The 23919-nt window shown below is 35.3% G+C and overlaps 1 protein-coding gene, 1 long non-coding RNA gene and 1 pseudogene across 3 annotated transcripts; 1 reads left to right on the top strand and 2 right to left on the bottom strand.

Moving 5' to 3' along the window:
- Positions 1-522: 522 nt before the first annotated feature.
- Positions 523-4163, bottom strand: LOC148778890 (uncharacterized). The gene is made up of 2 exons (XR_016048740.1): positions 3332-4163; positions 523-963 (listed from the first exon to the last, which is right to left on the bottom strand). It is a non-coding gene; the product is annotated as an uncharacterized LOC148778890 (long non-coding RNA).
- Positions 4164-14534: 10371 nt separating this feature from the next.
- LOC148778889 (putative disease resistance protein At4g10780) lies at positions 14535-19645 on the top strand (annotated as a pseudogene). The gene has a single exon (XR_016048739.1). The product of XR_016048739.1 is annotated as a putative disease resistance protein At4g10780 (transcript).
- A 3235-nt stretch (positions 19646-22880) lies between these two features.
- Positions 22881-23544, bottom strand: LOC18437092 (14 kDa proline-rich protein DC2.15). Its single transcript, XM_006847309.4, has one exon. It carries the CDS (start codon positions 23487-23489, stop codon positions 23085-23087), a length of 405 nt encoding a protein of 134 aa, XP_006847372.1. The 5' UTR covers positions 23490-23544; the 3' UTR covers positions 22881-23084.
- Positions 23545-23919: the final 375 nt, after the last annotated feature.

The following is a 23919-nucleotide window of genomic DNA, read 5'->3' as shown; positions in this document are numbered from 1 at the left end:
CTCATATCATGCATTTTCACAGTTTTATAGTGTGACCCTTATTACGAGGGGCATGGAAAGTACCAAGCCTATCTACTAAACCTTTTGCGCAATGTTTTAGTAGGCATTCTTCATGTATTGATGAGTTTCCATTAAAGAGCAATGAAAGCAGTACTAAGGTGATATAGTATGATGTGCACCTGTCTTTTTTTAAGTTGAAATAATTGTAAAGGACCATTGTAAGTTTTCTAGTCGATACAAAAAAAAAAAAAAAAAAAAATGCGTATTATACTAGATCACCCTAGTATTACTTTTATTGGTATCAAAGCAAGTTTTCTAGCTATTTATAGGTTTTTTTTTTTCTATTTATTTTGGGAAAAAGAGAATAATGGTTGCACGTACTTTCATCTTTGAAATCCTTAAAACCGAAAGGTTTGACGGAACTAATTATGCCTCACGGAAGCACAAAATAACATATGTCCTCTATGAGGAAGGTTTGGATGGTGTACTAGCTGAAGATCGCCGCTACCACTTGAGGTCTAATTCATCTCAACAAACTAAAGATAAATATGCTTCTTGGAAGCACAAAGATGAGTGTGCTAGGAATATCATCATATGCTCTCAATGATTGACTCATACGTATTTGAGTATGAGTTAATAAAGACCGCGAAAGGAATGCACAGAGGCTCGAGAAAGAATATGCGGATACAACTGTGATGAGGCAGGCTATGGCCATGAAGAAATATAACGAGTGGAAGATGAACAAGGGAGCAAAGATATCTGATCATGTGCATGTTTTCCGTGCTCTAGTTCGAGAGATGGAGGCAACTGGCATGCGATCAATAGAACCAATGCAGGTGGTTCACTTGATGAACTCATTGCCGAATTCATGGGAGTCATTCGTCACTTCACTTTCAACCCCGCAAACTGCTCTAAAGCTTGAGGAGCTCATCATTCTACTCATAGGGGAGGAATAAAGAAGGGCTGCACGTAAAGCACCAGTTCAAGTGGTAAAATCTAAACTGTTTTCAAATTTAATAAAGGGAAGAAGATGAACAAGAATAAGAAGCGATGAGATGAAAAGAATAAATGGAGAGAACCTAAGGGAAGAAAAGAAACTAGAACTTGTTATATATGCAAAAAGGTATGTCACATAGCAAAATTTTATTGGTTCAACAAAAATACTGGAATAAAAAAGAAGTTGTTTTTGTGGTATTTGAGTCATTGTTAGCCGACCCCAATGGGACGTCTTGGTGTCTTGACTCGGGACCTATGACTCATGTCACAAATACCAAATAGAGCTTCCGCACTTTCACTCCCGTAAAGCCAGGCGAGCAACACATATACATGGGAGGACATTAAAAAACTGAGGTTCTAGGAGTTGGCACCTATGCGCTCAAATGAAAAATGAAAAAATTATAATCCTAAAACAATTACTTTATGCTCCTGAAATGAAGAAGCACTTGGTTTCGGTTTCCAGAATTGCTAAGGCCGGTTTTATCACTACTTTCTATGGTGATTGTGAAAGACCGTGGTGATGTAATTATGTCCGGTCAACTAGTGAATGCCCTTACTCTATGGAAATGAATCTTCAAAATTATAAAGGTGACCTTTCAAAAGTGTGTGAATCGCGTGTGCAGGGAAAGTTAACAAGGAAAATTTCTATCGAGGCAAAAATAGCTTCTAACCTAGAAGAAATTATTAATAGTGATATATGTGGATCCATGAATGTAGCTATCAAAAGTCAGAAAATGTATTTCATTGCCTTCATTGATGACCACTTGTGATATGGGCATATATACCTAATACATACAAAATTCGAAGCCTTAAAAAAATTCAAGGAATACAAAGCTGAGGTAGAAAACCAAACCAACTTGAAAATTAAAGTTCTAAGAACTGATAGAGGTGGAGAATACTCCTTTGATCTCTTTAGGGACCTGTGTGTAGAGCATGACATCATTCACCAATACATCATGCCCTACGCATCAGAGTAAAATGGAGTTGTCGAGAGACGGAATATGACCTTATGGAAATGGTGAGAAGTATGATGGGGCATGAAAAGCCCTCTCTAGATTTATGGGGAGAAGCAGTATTAACAACAAGGTATATTCTGAGCCGAATTCCCACCAAAGCAACTCTTCTTACTCCTCATGAGATGGTCACTGGTTGTGCTCCGTCCCTCGATCACCTAAGAGTATGGGGATGCTCTGCCTATGTTCTAATCCTTCACTAAAATAGAATAAAACTAGATCCCAAAATTATCAAGATTTTATTTATTGGCTGCCCTGACCATGGTAAGGCCATCGATTCTACAACCTCCAGAATGAAGCGGTTATTGAGAGCTACAATGCCCATTTATTTGAGGATGAGTTCCTTAAAGCAAGAGTTAGTCACAAACAAGCGATCTCTTTGAGGAGGCCATTGACGTAGAAGAAGCGAACTAGATCTCGAACCTGAACCCCAACTTAGAAGAAGCGACCTAGTCTCAAGACCTCCTATGTACCTTGAAAAGTTTGTATACTTAGGGGGAATACTATAAAAGAGTTAGGAACTTCCTACTATCTCTCTATTGGGCACACCCCAATCTAGGCTCTATTCTTCTCTCTCCTAAATATTCTCTCTCTCATAAAATAAGTTCTTTTTCTCTCTCCTAAATATTCTCCCTGAGTTGTAAGGGGTGGCACGCCCCCACCTAGGTAATCTTTTGATCCCACGCACGAGGAGACCCCGCTCACATAAATTAAGTTGTAAGGGTTGGCACGCCTCACCTAAGTAATTTTTTGATCCCATGCACCATTGGAGGAGATTTCCCTCTCATAAATTAGGTTGTAAGGGGTGGCACACCCCACCTAGTTAAGCTTTTGATCTCGTACCATTACTTTTGATCCCACACACTATTGGAGGAGGAGACCTGTCAAAGACCGGTTGAGGTAATTTTTTAGCAATTTTTAGGGGGTACACTCCACTTAATCCTACACACCATTGGAGGAGGAGACTCGGTGTGGGATGTTTCAAAGACCGGTTGAAGTAATCTTTTGACAATTTTTATTTATGAAGTTTATAATTTTTCAGTTTTGTTTTCCTCTTCTCTTTATTTAATAAAATTGATTGTTCTTAGTGGTAGCAAGTGATGGCCGTCTTATTTATTTTATTTATTTCTTTTGAATTAAAATAATTATAAAAAATTATTGTAAGTGTTTTAGTCGGTGAAAAACATAAAAAAAAAAAAAAAATGCCCACCGTACTAGATCACCCTAGTCCTACTTTTAAGCAAGGCAAAGAGAAAGACTTAAGAATATTATCTAATTTGTCATAACTAAACTTCAAAAGGATAAATACATCTCAACCATACCGCATAAATTTGAAGCAGACTGCTTGATTCGGATATGGCGTCCTCCCACTATTCCACTTGTATTTTTGTTGGCCATAGCCTGTATAACTGCGATAATAGCAAGAGGTAAACCATCACATTGTTTTAGAATGATTTTGGCATGGGGTTTTTTTGATGCAGAGGTGATATGGGAACCCGCTTACTCCATGCTTCTGGCTCTGGTAATTTCTTTACTTCAATGCTTATGTTGGCCTCCATATTCTTAACAGTTGGGCAGGGAATTCCTATTTCTTTCGGTTCCAATCTCTTCCACACATCATCCAAAATCAGCAAATACCTATTAGTTCTTAGAATCTTCAACAGCTCATCTTTCACCTTCTCAATATTCACCATGGACAAATTGAGGCCCAAAACCTCTGCATGCATCCCATATTTGGATTAAGAGACACTTTAACCCATATCACAATGTCAAAACTAGAATTAGATTAGAGCTGATTATGAACATTTTCAATTAGAGCCGTCTTCCAGATCCCCCCCATACCATACACACCAATAACCTGATTCTTTTCATCATTTATGCAATCAAGAACCTTTTGCGTAATTGATCTCGCAATCGGTTGGTCATCAATTGGTGTGGCTTCTAAGTCTACTACCCCCTCCAACTCAGAGGGGGAGTCATCGCCAATCTTTCAAAGTTCTTTTCATACTTGTGCTGCACCTCCGGCATGAGCTTGGCTCCTGTCTTGCCGAGTCTATAGAACGGCCAACAATTTGGACACAACCCTCTCAGCCATGTCTTTCCTCTCGTACTCCTCCTGTTTTTCATCCACTCATTTTTCTAGATTGGAGAATTATTGAAGGAGTAAAGTTCCATGGTATTTAAAATCAACAATTTAGACCACAATGAAAACTTTGAAGCATCTTTTTTAAGATTTAAACATTATAGAAAACTCATAAAACATACATGGATTTGAGTTTTTGTGATTTACAGTCAAGTAAAGGCAAAGGGCCGGGCCCGTTTCTTGCTTTTTTTTTTTTTTTTTTAACCTTTCGGTGCGTAATTTCTCCTCAATTATTCATATGAAAGATTGACGGTAACTGCTCTTCTTTCTAGTTGGCTTCCACTTGCTTGACCTTAATTATGGAATCTCTCTTCTTTCTAGCTGGCTTCCATTTGCTTTACGTTAAATTATGGATTCATACACTTTGGGGAAAGGAGGAACATTCACCAGAGAGAGAGAGAGGCTTGTGGTAAAAAGAAAAGGGCAAGCTTAAATTATGTTAAGATTGTCTTAATCACAATGTCACTTTTATACACTATTTTATTTTTTATTTTTTTATAATTATTTTATTTTTTCTATATACAGTTTTGACATCAAATTTTGAATATCCAATCCTCTATTAAACTCGCACGGAAAATATATATATATATATATAAATATTTTCAATAAAAATGATGAAAATACTCTTGAAAGTTTTAAGGAGTATTTTGATCATTATATTTTATCGAAAAATTATTTTTAATATTTTTTATAGGTGCGCCTCAATGAGAAGATGGTACGTACCAAATTTAATATTCATACAATTTTTATTAAAAAAACTAAAAATAAAATACTTAGAAACGTCGGATCTAAGATCAAACGGTGAGTGGCTCTATTGATCAAATTTGGATGGTTGTATGGTAGGGGGAGGATAGTTCTTCCATGATGTAAGGGAAGTATAGAAACATTTCCTAAAAGAAAGGGCAAGCTTTCTATGCTTCCCTTACAGTATAAGTTATATACTTTCCCTTTATCCAACCGGCCATTTTGAATAGAGGGCTAAGATTTGCCCCAATCACAATGTCACATCTATGCACTATTTTTTTTTCTTTTCTATAAACTATTTTGACACCAAATTTTGGACATCCGATCCTCTATTAAACTTGCACTAGTCAAAAATATAAAAAAATATTTCCAATAAAATAAAATGACCAAAATACCCTTGAAAGTTTCAAGGGGTATTTTGGTCATTATATTTTATCAAAAAAAATATTTTTAATATTTTTTATAGGTGCGCCCCAATGAGAAAATGACACATACCAAATTTCATATTCATACAATTTATATAAAAAAAAACTAAAAATAAAATACTTTGAGACGTCGGGTCTAAGATCACACGGTGAGTGGCTCTATTGATTAAAATTAGACGGTTGGATGGAAGGGGGAGGATGGTTCTTCTATGGTGTAGGGAAAGTATAGAAACCTTTCGTGAAAGAAAGGGCAAGCTTTCTATGCTTCCCCTACAACATAAAACTTATATACTTCCCCTTATCTAATTGTCCATTCTGAATGGAGGGCTAAGATTGGCCCCATCACAATATCGTGTCTATGCACTATTTTATTTTTAATTTTTTTTTCTATAAACTATTTTGACGCTAAATTTTGAACGTCCAATCCTCTATTAAACTTGCACTAGAAAAAAAAATATAAAAAAATATTTTCAATAAAAATGATAAAATACCCCTGAAAGATTTAAGGGGTATTTTGGTCATTATATTTTATTGAAAATTTATTTTTAATATTTTTTATAGGTGTGCTTCAATGAGAAGATGGCACGTACCAAATTTTATATTCATATAATTTGTATAAAAAAAACTAATATTTTGAGACGTCGGACCTAAGATCAAACAGTGAATGGCTCTATTGATCAAATTGGACGGTTGGTAGGGGGAGGATAGTTCTTCTATGCTCTAGAGGAAGTATAGAAACCTTTTCTAAAAGAAAGGGCAAGCTTTCTATGCTTCCCCTACAGCATAAAACTTATATACTTCCCCTTATCCAACCGTCCATTCTGAATGGAGGCCTAAGATTGGCCCCCATCACAATGTCACGTCTATACACTATTTTATATTTATTTTTTTTCTATAACTATTTTTCCACCAAATTTTGGACGTCTAATCCTCTATTAAACTCGCACTAGCAAAAAATATAAAAAAAACATTTCCAATAAAATAAAATGACCAAAATACCTTTGAAAGTTTTAAGGTGTATTTTGGTCATTATATTTTATCAAAAAATTTTAATATTTTTTTATAGGTGTGCCCCAATGAGAAGATGGCACGTACCAAATTTTGTATTCATATAATTTGCATAAAAAAAATTAAAAATAAAATTCTTTGAGACGTTAGATCTAAGATCAAACGGTGAGTGGCTCTATTGATCAAAATTGGATGGTTAGATGGTAGGGGGAGGATAGTTCTTCTATGCTGTAGGGGAAGTATAGAAACCTTTCCTAAAAGAAAAGAAAAGCTTTCTATGCTTCCATACAACATAATACTTATATATCCCCTTATCCAACCGTCCATTCTGAATGGAGGGCTAAGATTACCCCAATCACAATGAGGAAAACATGAAGCAGGTGAAGATGAAAGTTGGCCATAAGGTTCTAGGCTATAAAATGTGGCCATAATGAGTGGCTTGGCCCTCATAGGTTCTAGGCTATAAAATGGGGCCTGAATGTCGGGCCACGACTGGGCCGATCTCCCTAATTTAATTAGTTTTTCTTTAGATTATTAGGCCGGACCTAGTACTAGGGCTGGGGCCTCTTCGGCCCGATCCAGGCGCCTTTGGCTTAGTCCAAGCTAAGTTGGGCTTGGCCCAACCCCAAATGAACCTGAGCTGGGCTTGACGTGCCTACAGTTGGCAGGCCCGGTCAATTGGTAGTGAGGAAGTCATGCATTATTAGGTAAAGAAATAGAGCCAGAAACCAATAAAGTCCATTTACCTTATTACGAGGTGGTCACAATTAATCTTGCTCATTGGATGTAAAATTGGGTGGTTACATTTATTCCATTGACCAAGCGCAAAGTTAATTTTTCTTTTTTTTGAACTTTATAACACACCTAAGCTATTAGATGACACATCATAAGGTTAGAAGTAATTGCCACCTCCTTATACCAAAAGTAAATAGTTCCATTATATACAATCCATTTTTTAAATTAGTTTAGCCATTTATTACTTTGTGAATTATTGCTGATTAGCTCAAGAGTAGTACAAAATTTTCATGGTTTTTCTTAGTAGTCACTTGACTTTTAAGAGTAGGAATTGAGAGTTTTTTTTTCCTTAAAATTGTCAGTCTTATTTATTTATCGATGAATATTCAATCTGCCTCACTAATAGGATCAGCCTCGAATAAAAATATTCCTTAATGGGACAATAAATAACGGATTTTCTAACACTCTTGCAAGAAATAAATGCCTCTGGTAAGTCCCTGCCATTAACCAATACAATTCTCCCTGTAAAACACGAAAACATTGTTGGAACTATTTCAATATGGTATTTATTTACAATTATTGTAATGGTGAAATTTGAATGAAGTACTTTTATCATACTAACATTTTAAATTATTTAGAATAAATTATTTTGGACCACTTGGGATTTTAAAAATAATTTAGATCCCTTCCTGATTGGAAATTCGGCCAAACCGGAATGCCTAGTTCCTTAACAGACTCGCTCGATTGTCTATGTAACTAAGCGAATCTATCAAAATCGGACATGTTCCCAATTCCAACTAAGAATGGGTTCAGATTCTGGATCCAGATTAGCAACCCCCAATGCAGAACTTATTAGAAATCTCTCACATATATTGACATTTAAGACAGTAGAAAAGAGTGTTTCAAAGTTGAAAGACTTTCCAATTGATCATCTCAACCTCAAGATGTATAGATATAGAAAGAAAAAAATTTGAAGTTGTAAAAGTAAGGTATCTTATAACAAGTTGTATGCTATTATCAAGAATTTTAATTGTTTCTAAAATTGTTTGATCTATATCGTTTTTGAATTTTTAAATTCTATAATTATGGTTGAACATGTATTTTCCGGTCATCATAAGGTTTTTGACACTAGAAATACATCCTATGATAAAATTTAAAGATGCACCTTACTTGTCTGGTATAAGGCGGGCACCTTATACAAACATCTCCCTTACATAAATATAGAAAAGATTAAAATAAGACCTAGGCCTTACAGAAAAATTACATAATCATCTCAAAACTCACCAAAAGTGGCAATTTTGGTGTTAGAAAACTTTCAAGTCGATCATCTCAATCTTGACCTTTATGGTTATAAAAAAACAAAATTCAAGCCCCCAAAAAAAAAAGTTATATATTATAGCACATTATATAGACCATCCATTCTCTCGTGTTCATGAAAGACCTGTACTGTTTTTTGAGCTCTAATCAGTTGTAGAAATACATTTTAGAAACATCATACCGAAGTGTTTTTCTTTTTTTTTTTTCGTAAGGTGTAGGACTTATAGAAATTGGATCCTTTAAATATTGTTTGTAATGTTTATCAATCTTTGGTGCTCGACAATCAAGGTGATATTTCTCTCCAACATGGAACACAAAGGGAATAATTTTTTGAAGCTGGTAAACCTATTTTACAAGCATTTAAATATCGAAAGAGTTTACATAAGGTGTTAACCTTATAATGCAGAAGTTTTTTAGTTGGGGGCAATGGACCGCCCCATCCTCCTCAACTAGGGGTGGCAATGAGTCGGGTCCGGCTGGACCCCGAGTAGTATTCGGGTCCAGGTTTTGGAATGCGATCCGATTCGTCGGGTCCAAAAATTGGACCCATATTTGTACCCATCGGGTCCTGGGTTTATCCTGTTAGGTCCAAGGTTTGGTCGGGTCCATTGCCACCGTCACTATGAGTTTTTTTGTTGTTTTTTTTCCTTCCATTTTTTACCTTCCTATACCCATATTATTGGGAACGATTTCGATCCCTCTGATTTTTCGTTTAATAGCTAAAGATGACTACGAGTCCTTATTGGATACAGTCTTTAATACACCCAAACGAATAAGGCTTGAAGTATTATATCTCTAACATTTTACGGGGTAAGGATCGGGTACACCCGAACCCGACCCACCGGATCGCAATGTTGGACCCCTACCCGGACCCATGTTATGTATACCCGGTGGGTCTTCGTTCAAGTTCGGGTCCATTGCCACCACTATCTTCAACACTGCCATGATTCAGTTTTTTTTAGTTGGGAGCCGTTTTGGTGTTGTTTGTGTACCAACCATACCCCGACCCAAGAGATTAATGCAATTACGGGCGGCAATGGATCCCAACCAGAAACTCGATGGGTAGACTCTACCTCGGGTCTGGATATGGGTCCAAATTTTGGACCCGAAAGGTTGGGGGACAGATAGAAGGGGAGTAAAAAGGACCTAACTAACCAATTTTAGAGAAGTATAAAAGGACCTAGCTGTGAAATATAGAGAAACGTAGTCGATGAAAATATGAAGAAAGTAGTATAAAAGGTCAGAAATCAGCAAAAAAAAAAAAAAAAAAGCTTGAAATGTAAAGTGGGGAAAAAGACTCCGAAAAGTAATGAAGATGGGCACTGGAGTAAAGCCAACCCAATACTTACTAAATTAGAGAGAAAAAGAGAAAAAGAGGAGATGCCTTATAAACCAAACATCTCAAAAATCAGAGAGAGAAGAAATGCCTTAGAAAATAAAAGAGCGCTCAAAAACCAAAAGCAGGCCTCCATCTTTTGTTAAAATGAAATCAAAGGAAGACTCTCTCCACTTCGTATATTTCCTTGTATATCTGAAGTAGGTCTAAAGCATAAGCAAAGCATGGGTCTTTAGGGTTACAAAATGTCCCCGAAAGAGGCTTTCGATTTTCTGAATCAGTGTCCTAAAAATCAGCCAGTTCAACTCGGAACTGGCGGGCCAAACCGGAACATTGCTAAGCGACTTGGTTTCAGGTGCCTGCCATGGCGTCAATGTTGAAGACCGGAACATTGCCAGCCTTTTTAGTTTCTGTTTTTCATGTACATTGCAGTTGGTCTTAGTGGTTGTTTAGGCAAGACTGGGATTTTGACTGCTGCTTTTTTTTTTAACATACTCCCGCTCTTTATTTTTTTGGAGGCCAAGAAGAGCCTCTCTCGCCTTCAGACCGTCTGACCTCGAGGAGGTGTGCCATTTGACAAGGAAGGGTTGTTTTGAAGAGGACAAGACCTTCAGTGCTTTCGCTAAGAGATTGGTTCAAGTCGATCGCATGAAGTAATAGTACCATAGGGAATGATATGTCCATTCCATGATTTGGATCAACACAATACATCTTAAATTAGTTTCAGGGGGGAATAATGATATTATCACTGTTGGCAAAACCGGACGATCCAAGTGTTTCGTTAGATCGCTTGGCCGGTTCCGGTTTTGGTCATTTGGGCAATTTTGGCGATCGATTGGTATTTAAAAAAAAAAATCAAAAAAATATATATAAATTCTAAAAAATAAAGAATTTATTTTGTAATGTATTTTTTAATATTCTTTACATTATGGTAAAGATTAAAAATTGTTTTGGTCTCACTTTTTATATTTTCCCTTCTTTTGCAGAAAATTTTAAAAATTCTGCTAGGCACAATTCGATTTGTTCAAATCTATTTTTTCATTAATTTTCAATTTCATTTTAATGCGTTTTGTTTTAATCATTTTTTATATACTCTTCATATTTTAGTATATATATTTTTGTATCTTTTTTATTTTTTTCAACACTTTTTTGAAGGTTCAGGATTTACTCGGTTAGAATAGTTGAATTGGCCGGTTTACCGATTAGGTCTGTTAAACCGCTTCCGGGCCCATATCCAGTTAACCGTTCGGGTTCAATTTTGCTTTACGAATGCTGCCATGAACAGACATCAGCTATTTAGTAACTTCGTACGTATTTATAATTCAAATCTTTAGAATCTCTCAGTGGATTACGTAAAGGGTGCAGTTAGCGAGAGGCCGGTGCATTATGTAAAAATGTAGTTTTGGCTCTGGAAACCCACCCCTACATGGTTCGATAATTTATTTCCGATGATGGGCGATAATTTAGTTCCAATGATGGGTTAGTGTTGTAATACTTAAAAACAATGTTCACAAAATAGGGCGATCTAATTGCCTGGTTAGATCGGGGAACCTGCCATAGGCAGGTTCCGGTTTTGCATAGTTTTGTTGATCAATCGGTATATAAAAAAAATTTAAAAAAATGCATATAAATTTTTAAAAATAAAAAAATTGATTTTTAATATATTTTTTAATATTCTTTACATTATGGTAAAGATTAAAAATTGTTTTGGTCACTAATACTCACTTTTATATTTTCCTATCTTTTTCATAAAATTCTAAATCAATTTGTTAAAATCCATTTTTTTTTAGTAATTTTCAACTTCATTGGAATGCGTTAGTAGATTTTAATTTTCATCTTCATTTGAATGTATTTTAATCATTCTTTATATGCTTTTCATATTTTAGTATAGTATTTTTTGTATCTTTTTTTTTTACTTCTTTCGACGCTTTTTTGGCAGCTCGGGACTTGTCTGGTTAGTGCTGTTGAATTGGGCCGGTTTAATGGTTAGACCAGTTAAACCGCTTCCAAGCCTATTTCTTGTTAACCGTTCCGGTTCGATTTTGCGAACATGACTTGAAAATGAATGATCTCCATAATGTGCTATATTATTTTTAGAGCTTGAAATAGAAATGCATAAGAGTTTTTGGGGTTGAAACGATCGATTAGATGGTTCTTCTAATCCTAGTAACTATATTTTTTTAATAAGTTTTGGGGTAATAAGTTTTTTGAGGTACGACTTTACTTTTTAAGGTGAAGCCTAAGCCCTAAATAAATCTTTTCCTTGTGTAATTGTACTATATTAATTAAAAATATGGTATTCTTTCTCTCTTCTCCTCAACTCAATTGGAGAGGAACTAGTGTTCTCTCAATTCGTTTCTTCAAATTTTCAATTCGTTTTAATATTGTAAACAGTGTTGGAAAACCTGGAATGGCCTGGCAGATCTGTCACCGGAAAACTGATCCGCTTTGCCGATCTTCAAACACCATTACAAACACTGAATGCTAGTTTAGGGAACCGTTAAAAATGATCCAACTTTCCCATCTAAGAAAGCATGGTCAGTTTTATCGAGTCTCTTAGCCCATCTATCGAGTTCCTAGATTTTTCATCGATTTGGGAGGTGATTGTGTATTTGGCTCGATCCAACTCGGTTGCGATAGTTCATATGGATTCACCGGCAATTTTGATTTGTAGGGGTTCTAGAGCTACGGACATGGCCATTAGGTTTTATATTTCATTTTCAACAGATCTATAATTGTTATTATTTTAAATGTAAACAAAAATTATATACATGTATATTGAAAGTTTGAGGTCAGTGTTCTAGGTGACCACTATAGTCACCATCCAATTGCATATATTGAATCTGGGTTGATCTATCCAATGATCATGATTGTATTTTGTATTTGAATTTTAATACTTTTATAAATTAAATTCACTTGAAATTTTTAGTGTGTACTTTAGAAAAATTGGCGAATCTAATAAACATATTAAAAGAATAATTTATAAAAGATAGACCAAAATACCTCTGAAAATTACAGGGATATTTTGATCAATTTAGTTCTTGTGAATAATTTTTTAAATTTTTTTATTTAATTTGTCTTGATGAGAAGAGCGGACGATACAAATTTCAAATGATTTATATCTGTAGAAAAAAATTCAAATATGAAATACAGTTTAGATCGGCCCATATTCAATCTCAATCGTTGGGCTTATGCTATTTCATCAACTAGTGGGCTAACAAGAACTTTTCCCATATAAGGAATTCGCGCCTAAGGGGACACACTTCTATGATGGATGGTGTCCCTTGACGCGTTAAACATCCAACTTGTTAGTGGATGATAAAATTGATATTGTTAAAATATTATTAGAGAGAAAAAAATCTCATTTTTTATTTTTAGGGTTCCGTTTTTTCTTTATCCAAATTTCTACTTATCATATTTTCATTTCCTAAAATGTTAATTCCTAGGAATGGACTCAAGTATTGGTGGTTACGGTAAAAGATGTCAATTGTCAATATGACATCTTCAGTTCACCCTTCCCCCGGTGATATACCCAAAACATAAAAATAAAATTTTAAAATTCAAAATCCATCTCTAGGTTTTGGACAGAACTCATTTAAATAAGGATGCAGTTAGCATGCGGCAAGGCCGCACATGTAGAAATGCGGGCTTGGTAATAAATATGGTTTTTAAATATAATTTGATTCAAATTTATAATATTTAACATCATGAATATGAAAAAATGAATAAATTTTGAAAACTAAAAATGATAATTTACCATGTGATTAAAATCCAACTTTAAGTCATAAACATAAATATAGAGAGAGAAAGAGAGAGAGAAGAGGGACGGGGGGTTATATACCATATAAACTAAAGAAAATATCCTCATTTGCCATGTGTTAGAGACCTTAATAAAGAAAATCTAAATATAATAGGAAATTCTAGAACAGCTTTAACAAAACTTGAAATGCCAAACTTGTATCTCCAATGAACAAGTGGTGTTAAATATATATTTAGTAAACAAGTAGTGATTAAATCAATTTAGTTGTAACTTCATTTCACATGCCCTTGTCATTGTCAATTGTGGGACGGGAATTTTTAAGTGATAAAGAGCAAAAACATAAAAATTGCGTAGGAAGCTGCAACATCATAAGAAAGAAGAGAGAAGGTGCCCCTTCTTTCTATTTAACACCACTTGTTCATTATCTTTTCTTTGCTGTACCTTTCTCCCTTATTTCTTTTGATGTTACGCTTCCTAACCTCTTTTACTTTCTTTTTTTTTATTTTTTTACACATTGTATATACAAAGTCTACTCCTCTCAAGAAAAGAGCCTGAGTCTAATTGGTGAGGGCTTGATCTAACAACAACAGCGAGTCTACGTTATAGACTTTCAGTATTAAAACTACACATGAAAATAAAATTTAAGATTATCACAAAGATTTTCAGTATTGAAACTACATTTATTGATACTATTTAAAGGTGAGCTTTACTTTGATTGTTTAGAGCCCAGGCTCTATATAAATCGCACCCAATTCTGCTTGAGGTCTCCCATGGTGCAGTGCATCATTTGAGGTGGGATCTAAAGTTTCTACTTTTCTCAAGTCATGGGCTCAAGTCAATGTCATGTTCCCCATGGTACAATGTTTTATTTGAGGTGGGTTGTAAAGTTTGTACATTTTAAATGAAAGCCTGTAAAAAGCACTAAGGAGCTAGGTCAAGCTGCACATAAAAACACTGATTTTAACCCTGGGTTCAAAGGTCAGGCTAACCGAGCCCATGCTTTCAGACTAGATTTTATTTTTTTTAATTAAAGGCAATGGAAAAATTTTATATAGAGCCAAGGCTCTAAACAATCAAATTAGAGCCTGCCTCAAAATTTTCACTAAAAGAGGTTGTTTTCATGCCCAAATATAATCAAAGTGATCATCTCGACATCAAGATGCATGGACATGAGAAAAAAAATGGATTGCAAGTGTTGGAAACAATACATTTTGTAATGCATTTTTAACCGTCAATTTTTAAGATTTTCAAGTTTTCATAGATCTGCTCAATCTACACTATTTTGTTAGCTTTAAATTTTATATTCAAAGATGAATATATTTGAATGCTATCACAAAGATTTCCAATATTGAAACCATATTTCGGGACACTATTTGAAGATGGGCTTTACTTTGAGCCTCGGCTCTATACAAACCACACCCAAAGGCAATTGGCCTCCTTGTGTACCTGGGCTTTACTTTGATTGTTTAGAGCCTCGGCTCTATACAAACCACACCCAAAGGCAATTGGAGGTCCACACAATTCCTTTCATAAATGCGAAACCTTTTGCATTATAGCAGTGGAGGTCCGCACATTTTCCTTTCGCTTTTTACTTCATCTGAGCATTTGACGCAGTAAAACTTTTTATTTGGCATCTAAGTCCATATTATCGGCATCTAAGTCCATATTATCATGACACCAATGAATTGGACCTAAAAAAAGCCCTCTCAATTGAGCTCTTTCATGCTCATTTATCCATATTTTATTGTATTATATTCATTAGCACCCACCAATGTATAAGACTAATCATGCTTAGAGCTCAACTAGCTTACGGTACGTAACAAATAAAGTAAACACACAAGGATGGTGCTATTGGCGCCTATATTTTCACTATTCCAACATAGTTTATGGGTGGAAAAGTGAGAATGGAGGTCTTTTACGAATTCGACCCATGTTTTGAATGAGCATAGGATGATTAATAATGGAAATTGAATAATATTTTCACCGATGCACCCTACCACCCATCCCTCAAATGACAATTACAATGGCGTGTGGATTGAGGTTTAAAAAAAATTGATTTAACACCACTACTTCTTCCTCCTCCTCTTTTCTTTGCTGCACCTCCTCCCTTCTTTTCTATGCTGGTTCCAAACCACTACCTCTGATTCTTCATCTTTATCGCTCTTTATATGCAGAGATTAATCTATTGCATCATTAAATATCATTGTGATATCTTTTTTTGAGCAAGTTCTTGAACCAAAACTCTTACTCCCCTTGGTTTTATTGATCTTCTTGACTAAATCAAGGAGTGTTCCTACTGTTCACCCTGCTTTTTTTGATATTCTTTTCGGCTGAAACAGAGAGCTTTCCTTTTGTTCACCTTGGTTTTCTTGATCTTCTTCTCCACAAAAACACAGAGCTTTGCTTTGTTCACCTTGGTTTGGTTAATCTTCTTCACCAAAAGGACACTTTCCTTCTACTTGGTTTTCTCGACCAATTGGGCTTTTTACAAGGTGCTTTTGTTTAGTGTCCCAAGGCTTGTGGCTACCTGAACTATTTCATTGTGTTTGCCTCTCTTTTGCTACCATCAACCATGGAAATTGCTACCGGCGTGCTCCAAATTGTGAATATATTTTTGGAACCCATCACTCGACAGCTCGGATATCTCTTCAAATGCCGGGAGAAGGTTGAGGAACTGAGAAATGAGAACGAACTGACTTAAGGTCCAAATTCCTGATTTGGAGGCGAATATTGAAGCAACAGAAAGAAGTGGGAAGGCAGCCACAGGTGAAGCACAACAGTGGTTCAATAGGGCACGAGAATTGGAACATGAAGCAGATGAAGTAGTTGAAAGATACCACGACAACAAGTGTTGCTTTGGAGGACTCTGCCCAAATTGCCCCTCCAACTACAAGTCAGGTAGACAAGCAACAAAGAAACTATCCCAAATCACTACTCACATCAATCTAGCAAATACTGTGAATTGGAGCATGGATCGACCACCGCCAGTGGGGAGGGAGATGCCTACAGCTTCAATCACAGGCCAGTCAACATTTGATAAAAATGTAACTAAGATCCTTGAATGTTTGAGTAACAATGAATTGGGTGTGATTGGCATTCACGGTATGGGAGGCGTTGGAAAGACAACTGTCATGCTGGAAATCAACAATAGTCCATCACAAAATCAAGGATTTAAGAGAGTGATATGGATCACTGTGTCAACAGATGTAAATATAACTAGAATTCAAAAAGAAGTAATGAAAAAATTGGGAATGAATGTTGAAGATGAAGATATGATTGCAGAGAGATTGTTTTCTGCTTCGAAGGAGCAAAGATTCGTGCTTATATTAGATGACTTGTGGGAAAAGCTGGATTTGAATGCTATAGGAGTCCCTCGCCCAAACCCACAAAATAAATGTAAGATTATAATAACCACTCGATCATTAATAGTGTGCAATCGGATGGAAACTGACCTCAAAATTAAAGTGGATGTTTTATTAGAGGAGGAAGCATGGATCTTGTTTCGTGAAAAAGCAAGAAATGTGGTAGGTCTCCCTTCCATAGAGCCCATCGCTTGTAAGGTCCTCAAAGAATGTGGTGGCCTACCACTCGCCATCATCGTAGTCGGTTGTGCGATGAGAGACAAGGATAATGTGCATGTGTGGGAGAATGCACTGAGAGCTTTACGGGAAGCAACAATGGAGATTGAGGGCATGGAACGTGAAGTGTTTGTGCCATTGAAGTATAGTTACGACGAATTACAAGATGAAAACATTAGGCAATGTTTTTTGTATTGCTCCCTATTTCCAGAGGACTGCGAAATTGAAAAGGATAATTTGGCTGAGCGTTGGATGTGTGAGGGGCTCTTAGGCAGAGTGGATAGTGTGGAGGATGCTAGAAACAAAGGCCACGGTCTAATTGAAAAGCTGATTGACTCATGCATGATAGAGCAAGTTCGTAGAACGGATTATTTTGTGAAGCTTCATGATGTGATCCGAGATGTTGCCATACGTATCGGCTCCACAAGAGAGGGTGGGGGTTTTATTGTTGAAGCAGGATTGGGACTGAAAGAAGCACTCAGGGTTGAAGAATGGGGAGAGGCCCAACGTATATCGTTGATGAGTAATGGACTAGAGAGACTTCCAAATCGGCCAGTGTGTCCGGTTCTCACGACATTGATGCTCAGAAAAAATAGAAATTTGAATAACATTCCGGAGGGTTTCTAGAAGCCCTAAAGGTGCTTGATCTTCATGGAACTGGCATCAAATGTTCTCAATTGGATTTTGTTGGCCTTGATGTTGTTCCCAGCTTGAAGAGCTTGGAATTTTTGTGCCTCTCGAATTTGCGAGTTGTGAGGAGAATTTGGAAGGGAGATGGAGACCATCATCTTCTCAATCTCAGATTTTTGCTTATTGAAGATTGTGATGTATTGAAGAATGTGTTATTGGCAAATGTGGTACAATGTCTTCCATGCTTAGAAGAAATGGCGATAATGAGGTGCAGAGGATTAGAAGAGATAATTAGTGGGGGGCAGGTAGGCCAAAACATCACCCTCCCCGAATTAAAAAAATTGCAATTAAATGGTTTGGTGAAATTGAAGAGTATATGTGAGAATGCGCCTTCATTGGAGAGAATATCTGTGAGAGGGTATCCCAAGTTGAGAAGGCTCCCTCAAGGTCTCCGAGAAGCAGAAATGCTAAGACTAATTGAAGGAGAAAAAGAATGGTGGGAGGGATTGGAATGGGAAGATGAGCGTACCAACTCTACTCTCCTCCCTCTCTTTGTCGAAATAAAAAGTTGACAGGGATAGCAAAGTGGGAGTGGTTACAATTACATTCACCCGTGAGGTAGGTAAACCTCCAAGCCTATAACTGGAAATCTCTCTCTCTCTCTCTCTCTCTCTCTCTTCTTGAGCCCACCTTCATGCCTATTGTCTCTCTCTCTCTCATAAAAATAAATGGTGAAAGCCAGTGTATGAAACATCGTATTAGTGGGGCAGATGGCCACCCATTGATCTCGTATTGAATCGTCGGATCGCCAATCAAGATTGGTTTGGACTCAGCATCTCAGATCTGGATGCTTGGACCTGATCTGGGTCTAGATCCGGCATGGACCCTATAGGGTTCGGTCGGACCAGGTTGAGTCGACCTGGTATGAAATATTATAAATCATATATAAAACATACATTTTTTCACTAGATTTTATTTATTATCATTTTTACTAGAATAAAACATATATATTACATAGTATATAACTTAATGTTTTTAAATTTTTAGACCCTGGTCTGGGTCCAAGTAAGCCCAGGTAGGTAGGTTCCAGAACTGGGTCGGGGTCCAATCGACACAAAACCCCTATAAATTATAAATATAAGTCATAGCTCAAGAAACCACCCAAACAGGTTGTGTTTAAGGTTTGAAGTTTTTCCAAGTGATCATCTCGACCTCAATATATAGAACTATGGGTAAAAGATTTAAAGTCATAAAATAATGTATTCTATAACAAATTATCTGGACCTGTCTATTTCCAAAATGGTTAGTCTGTTCAATTCTTGGAACTTTATCCTTCGTAGTTACAGGTTAGCATGCCAAAACTAGGTCTACATAAATCGATGTATTGCATATTATAATTTGATGGAGCTTGATGAACCTATTTTTTTGAATAAGGCATAATGAACCTATTGCATTTTGAATATTTATAATCACATACTTATGTTAAATAGACGTGACTTGTTTAATTTTGTTTACATAGGAATATGTTTTTTTCTTTTGTATTCATTGTATAACAAATGTAGGATCACATTCGAGAGTTATTTTTGATGCGATGAAGTGACATTATATTAATACACGTATAATAATCACAAAAACTCACTCGGAGTGAGTGAGTAAGGGCAGGCCACAGGTTCGGGTGGTTGTACATAAAACACTCTCTCTATCTTATGTGACATCTCCCTCAACCAGTCTTCGGGTGAGTCCTAATCTTCATGCTAACAAAGAAGTCCATAAACATATCCCTATGTGTTTATTTCTCTCCATTACTATAAGAGAGATTAATCTTATATCTCTATCTCAACCCTCCTCTTTTTTTTTTTGAAGGTTTTGGGCTCTTTCCTTGGTATATTAGCCTTTTAGTTTCCCTGTTCGTATATTGCTTGGGTGGAGGGAAAGTTATCGCCAAATATCTATTCTATTATGAAATCCGTTTACCTATATGTTTTTTATTTGCCTTCTCAATTTTTCGAAAGAGCCGTTAAATCAAGTTCTCTTTTATGTTTCGGCTTATATTCTCACTAATGTAATTTCCATTACAGATGGATTATTTGACGATATATTCAATGCTGGAAACCGTGTAAAGAGAAAGGAGAGGGTATGACTAGGGTAGAGAGAAATAGGGCAAAAAGGTCAAAAGAAAGAAAAAGAAATTTTAACTTAGAAATGTGCTGACGTTTTCCTCTATTCAAAGGGCATGTTTGTTTTTCTGAAAGATATCTTTTAGAAAGTTTAATGTTTTTAATGTTATGAAAAGTTAAATGCTTTGTTCCATAATATTTGAATAAGTTCTAAGTACTGTGTTGATAACTTTCTGGATATTAAGAAAGTGCTGGGTACTGTGTTTGAGAAATATATATATATATATATATATTAACCATATAAATGTAAATATATAACATATATAAAATAATATAATATATAATATAATGTATATTATATATTTGATAAATAATAAATATTATCTATATAATATAATATAATATATTTATATAATATATAATAATATAAATATTATATATATTAATATAATACATATATTTGATATATTTAAATTCATTTAATATATTTAGTACTATATATTATATATAATATATATTTAATATAATATATAATACATATAATATATAATCAATATATACTATATAATATAAATTATATTAATAAAATAAATATAAATATATAATATAATATATAATATAATATAATATATAATATTTATATTATTATATTATACAAAATATAATATAATTATATTATTATATATATAATCTAAAATATTATAAAATATAATATTATATACTATTATATTATATAATATTATGTTATAATAATATTATATTATATTATATCATATTAATAATACCAATATTATGTTTTTATATCATACATAGTGAATAGCGATCGATAAAAAAGTTATTAAAGATTAAGTTTCTACTTCCCCTAGGAATTTATTATTTCACTTTTTAACAAAGGAATGCAAACTTTTGTTGAAAGATTAGTTTTCGAACTTTAGATGGAAGTGTGAAAAAAACATAATTTTTTAAAAATATGAAATAAAATTTTTAGAAAAACAAACACGTCCAAAGGGTGTTAGGATTTCTCACTTACAAGGATGGACCATTTAAAACTCACGCACACACTAATGCTGTGTATCTAAAATACACATGATCATTTTTCATCTATTTCTTCCCCTCTTTTTGCTTTGTGACTATAAACTTCTTCAGCTCTCTGATCCAATGAAATTTAATATTAAGAATAAAAAAAATAATCAGAAAATGTTACCCCTGTTAGAAACACTTTAATTAATCATCTAGACCTAGAGATGTGTGGATATAAAAGAAAACGATTTAACTTGTAAAAAAATGGTGAATCATGTAACACATTATCTAGACCGTCTGTTTTCATGATTTTTAAGTATTTATAGATATGTTTAATCTGTACTATCTTGAAGTTTTAAATTTCTTAATTTTTAAATTTCTTAATTAAGGGTTGACATAGATTTTCAAGCCATAATAAGTGTTTATGGCAGTTTGGAGGAGTGCCTTACTTGGTTAAGGTCGACACTTTATATATATCACATCCCTTTTAAAATGGAAAAAGTTTATATAAAGTGTCAACCTCATGCTATACAAGTAAGGTGCACCTAAAAAAGCCACTAGAGAAAGCGGTTCCTATGCCGGGAAACCCTCAAACCAATCATCTTGACCTCGAGTATTATAGAAAAAAAACAAAAACAAAAATTTTATTAGTAATAAAAATAGTTCATCTTCTAACACATTATCTGGATCGTCCATTTTCAAGATTTTAAGCATTTATAGATTTACTTGATCATCACCATTTCTGAAACTTTAAAATTCATAATTGGGGGCAACAATTGATTCTCATATAATCCCATTGCATGGAAACTGCATTTTCGGCATAGTTTTGAGGTGCTCCTTACTTCAACAGTTTAACAAACCTCACCCTTTTAAAATAGTGTGAAAATGGCCTCACGAGGTCTTACCAAAAAAGCATCTGACCTAGCAAAAACGAATCCTTAACCTTAAAAATGTGGATATATGGAAATCACAATTTTATTTGATCAGTGAAATTTCAACTTATTAGTGCTACACCATGTTTGGATTGCAAAAGAACCCAGGAGTTATCTAGAAATTGGGAATAAATCGTTGTTCTCGTAATTACTGAGTTCATGGCAGCATGTTGCTGATAAACAAATCTGAACAAATGACAAATTCCAGTAAATAGTGGAGCAAACCAAGTTGAGCCATTTTTAACGTGAATAGTGGAGCAAACGAAGTGACTTTTCACTCATAAATGGGAGGAGGAAAAACATCTTCCGAAAATTGGGCCATGAGTCCAAGACTCGGCCACCTATGCAACCCTCATAACTGTGTGTTGTTTGTCACCAATGGCAACAATTAGGGCTGGCAATGGGTTGGGTCCGGCTGGTCCTGAATCAGATAAGGTTTTGGACTTGGAACCAATTTTTTGGGTCTAAATTTTGGACTATACTCGGATCCGAGGTCTGGTCAACCCGTCGGGTCCCAGGTCTGGTCGATCCATTGCCACCCGATGACTGAGTTTTTTTTCTTTTTTTTCTTACCATAATATACCTATATTATTGGCAACATTTACATTATTGCACAACATTTATGAATACCCACATATACCCACTTTGCTAACTGTTTTACGTGATAATTGGAAATTGCTAAGAAACAAACGTATGGGCAATATTTATGAATACCCACATATACCCATATTATTTGGGTCGGGTGCGGCTTGACTCGGACCTAGAACCAGACCCAACCTTTCGGGTCTAAAATTTGGACCCATACCCAAACCTAAGATCGGGTCTACCCATTGGATCCCTAGTTTGGTCCGGTCCATTGCCACCCCTGGGCAACAATGGACATCCACTTTGGTTGTTCTTGCTAATGCTATTTATAGCGTACTGAACAGTATGCCACAAATAGAACAATTTTCTTTTCTATAGAGAAAATCTTAATTTTTTTTATCTAGGTGATTGCTAAGAATAACTTTGATTCTTAAACTGTCTAGCTAAGAATTGATTTTTGAATTATGTTCACAAACAAACATTTGTAACTCAATTTGAATAGTTAACATAAAAGCACCACGGTACAAGGAACAAGAGACAATGACTAATGGGCCTTCCCCAACTTGGGAATGCCAATTTATTTATAATCAAAGATGAAAGCTACAAAACATGCAATCACAAATATTAAAGAGTGTCAATTTATTCAAAATCAAAGATGAAAGCCACATAACTTTCAAATACAGATATACCAGCAATTAAAGCAAATAATAAATCAACCAACAAAAAAGAGAGAAAAGAATAATGCCTAGGCACATTTGAAGCCCTTGGGGAGCTTTTTCCCACAAGTGTTCACCAATAAACTTAATGCCACATCAATAGCATGCTTAATTCCCAAGATGTTTGCCTTGAGGGCAGTGCAAAGGCAGACTGCTGAATCCAAATCAACAAGGCCATCTAAAAGAGAGCAACACTTTTTCCAAGATGGACCACCAATGACCAAATGGGCCACCCCATCTAACACATCAGCACAAACAGCCAGCTTTAGGGTATCCTTAGGGCAATAGGGGTACACAGAGGGTGCACTAGGACTTGGCTTATGATGGTGGTCCTTAGGAGTAAGAGGGGAACATGGCAAACAATTTGAGGTCACATAGGCAAAGAAGAAGAGATTTAGAGTGAGGAGAACAAGGCCAAAGACTTTTGGAGTCATTTCCTCCCCTTAAACCAACCTTCTCTTTTGCTTGTGTTGAGAAGGGCACTCAATAGTTGAGGACTTATTTGTGTGTGTTTTGCATTTGGTATAGAAGAGTGGGTATTTATAGATGAACTGAGCTAAGGGATGAGATGCTTAAAGTTACTTGAAAAATATATGTCCATGTGATCATGGTTTCCAACAATAGCTGTCATCACTAGCTAGAGCAACATATAAGCCAAGAGTTTGAGTTACATAGACCTTTCAAAATGAATTGTTCTCTGTGAAATTTCTTAGAGTTCCCATGTGAACTTGCTCACTTTCTAACTGTCTTTCCAATTCATGAGTTGGAGTTACTTTCAGTAGATGCCATCCTATTACAACTCAAATATGTCCAATTTGATAGGTTTACTAGACTAGAAATACTGTGGTAGTGGTGGTATTGATG

The sequence above is a fragment of the Amborella trichopoda genome, unplaced genomic scaffold, assembly GCF_054954075.1.
Source record: "Amborella trichopoda isolate Santa Cruz 75 unplaced genomic scaffold, AtrichopodaSantaCruz75HAP2 v2.0 scaffold_918, whole genome shotgun sequence".
NCBI lineage: Eukaryota > Viridiplantae > Streptophyta > Magnoliopsida > Amborellales > Amborellaceae > Amborella > Amborella trichopoda.
This window is presented reverse-complemented; position numbering and strand designations above follow the sequence as displayed.

Coding starts and splice junctions, on each gene's coding strand:
- LOC18437092 (XM_006847309.4), bottom strand. CDS start 23,489: ATGACTCCAAAAGTCTTTGGCCTTGTTCTCCTCACTCTAAATCTCTTC.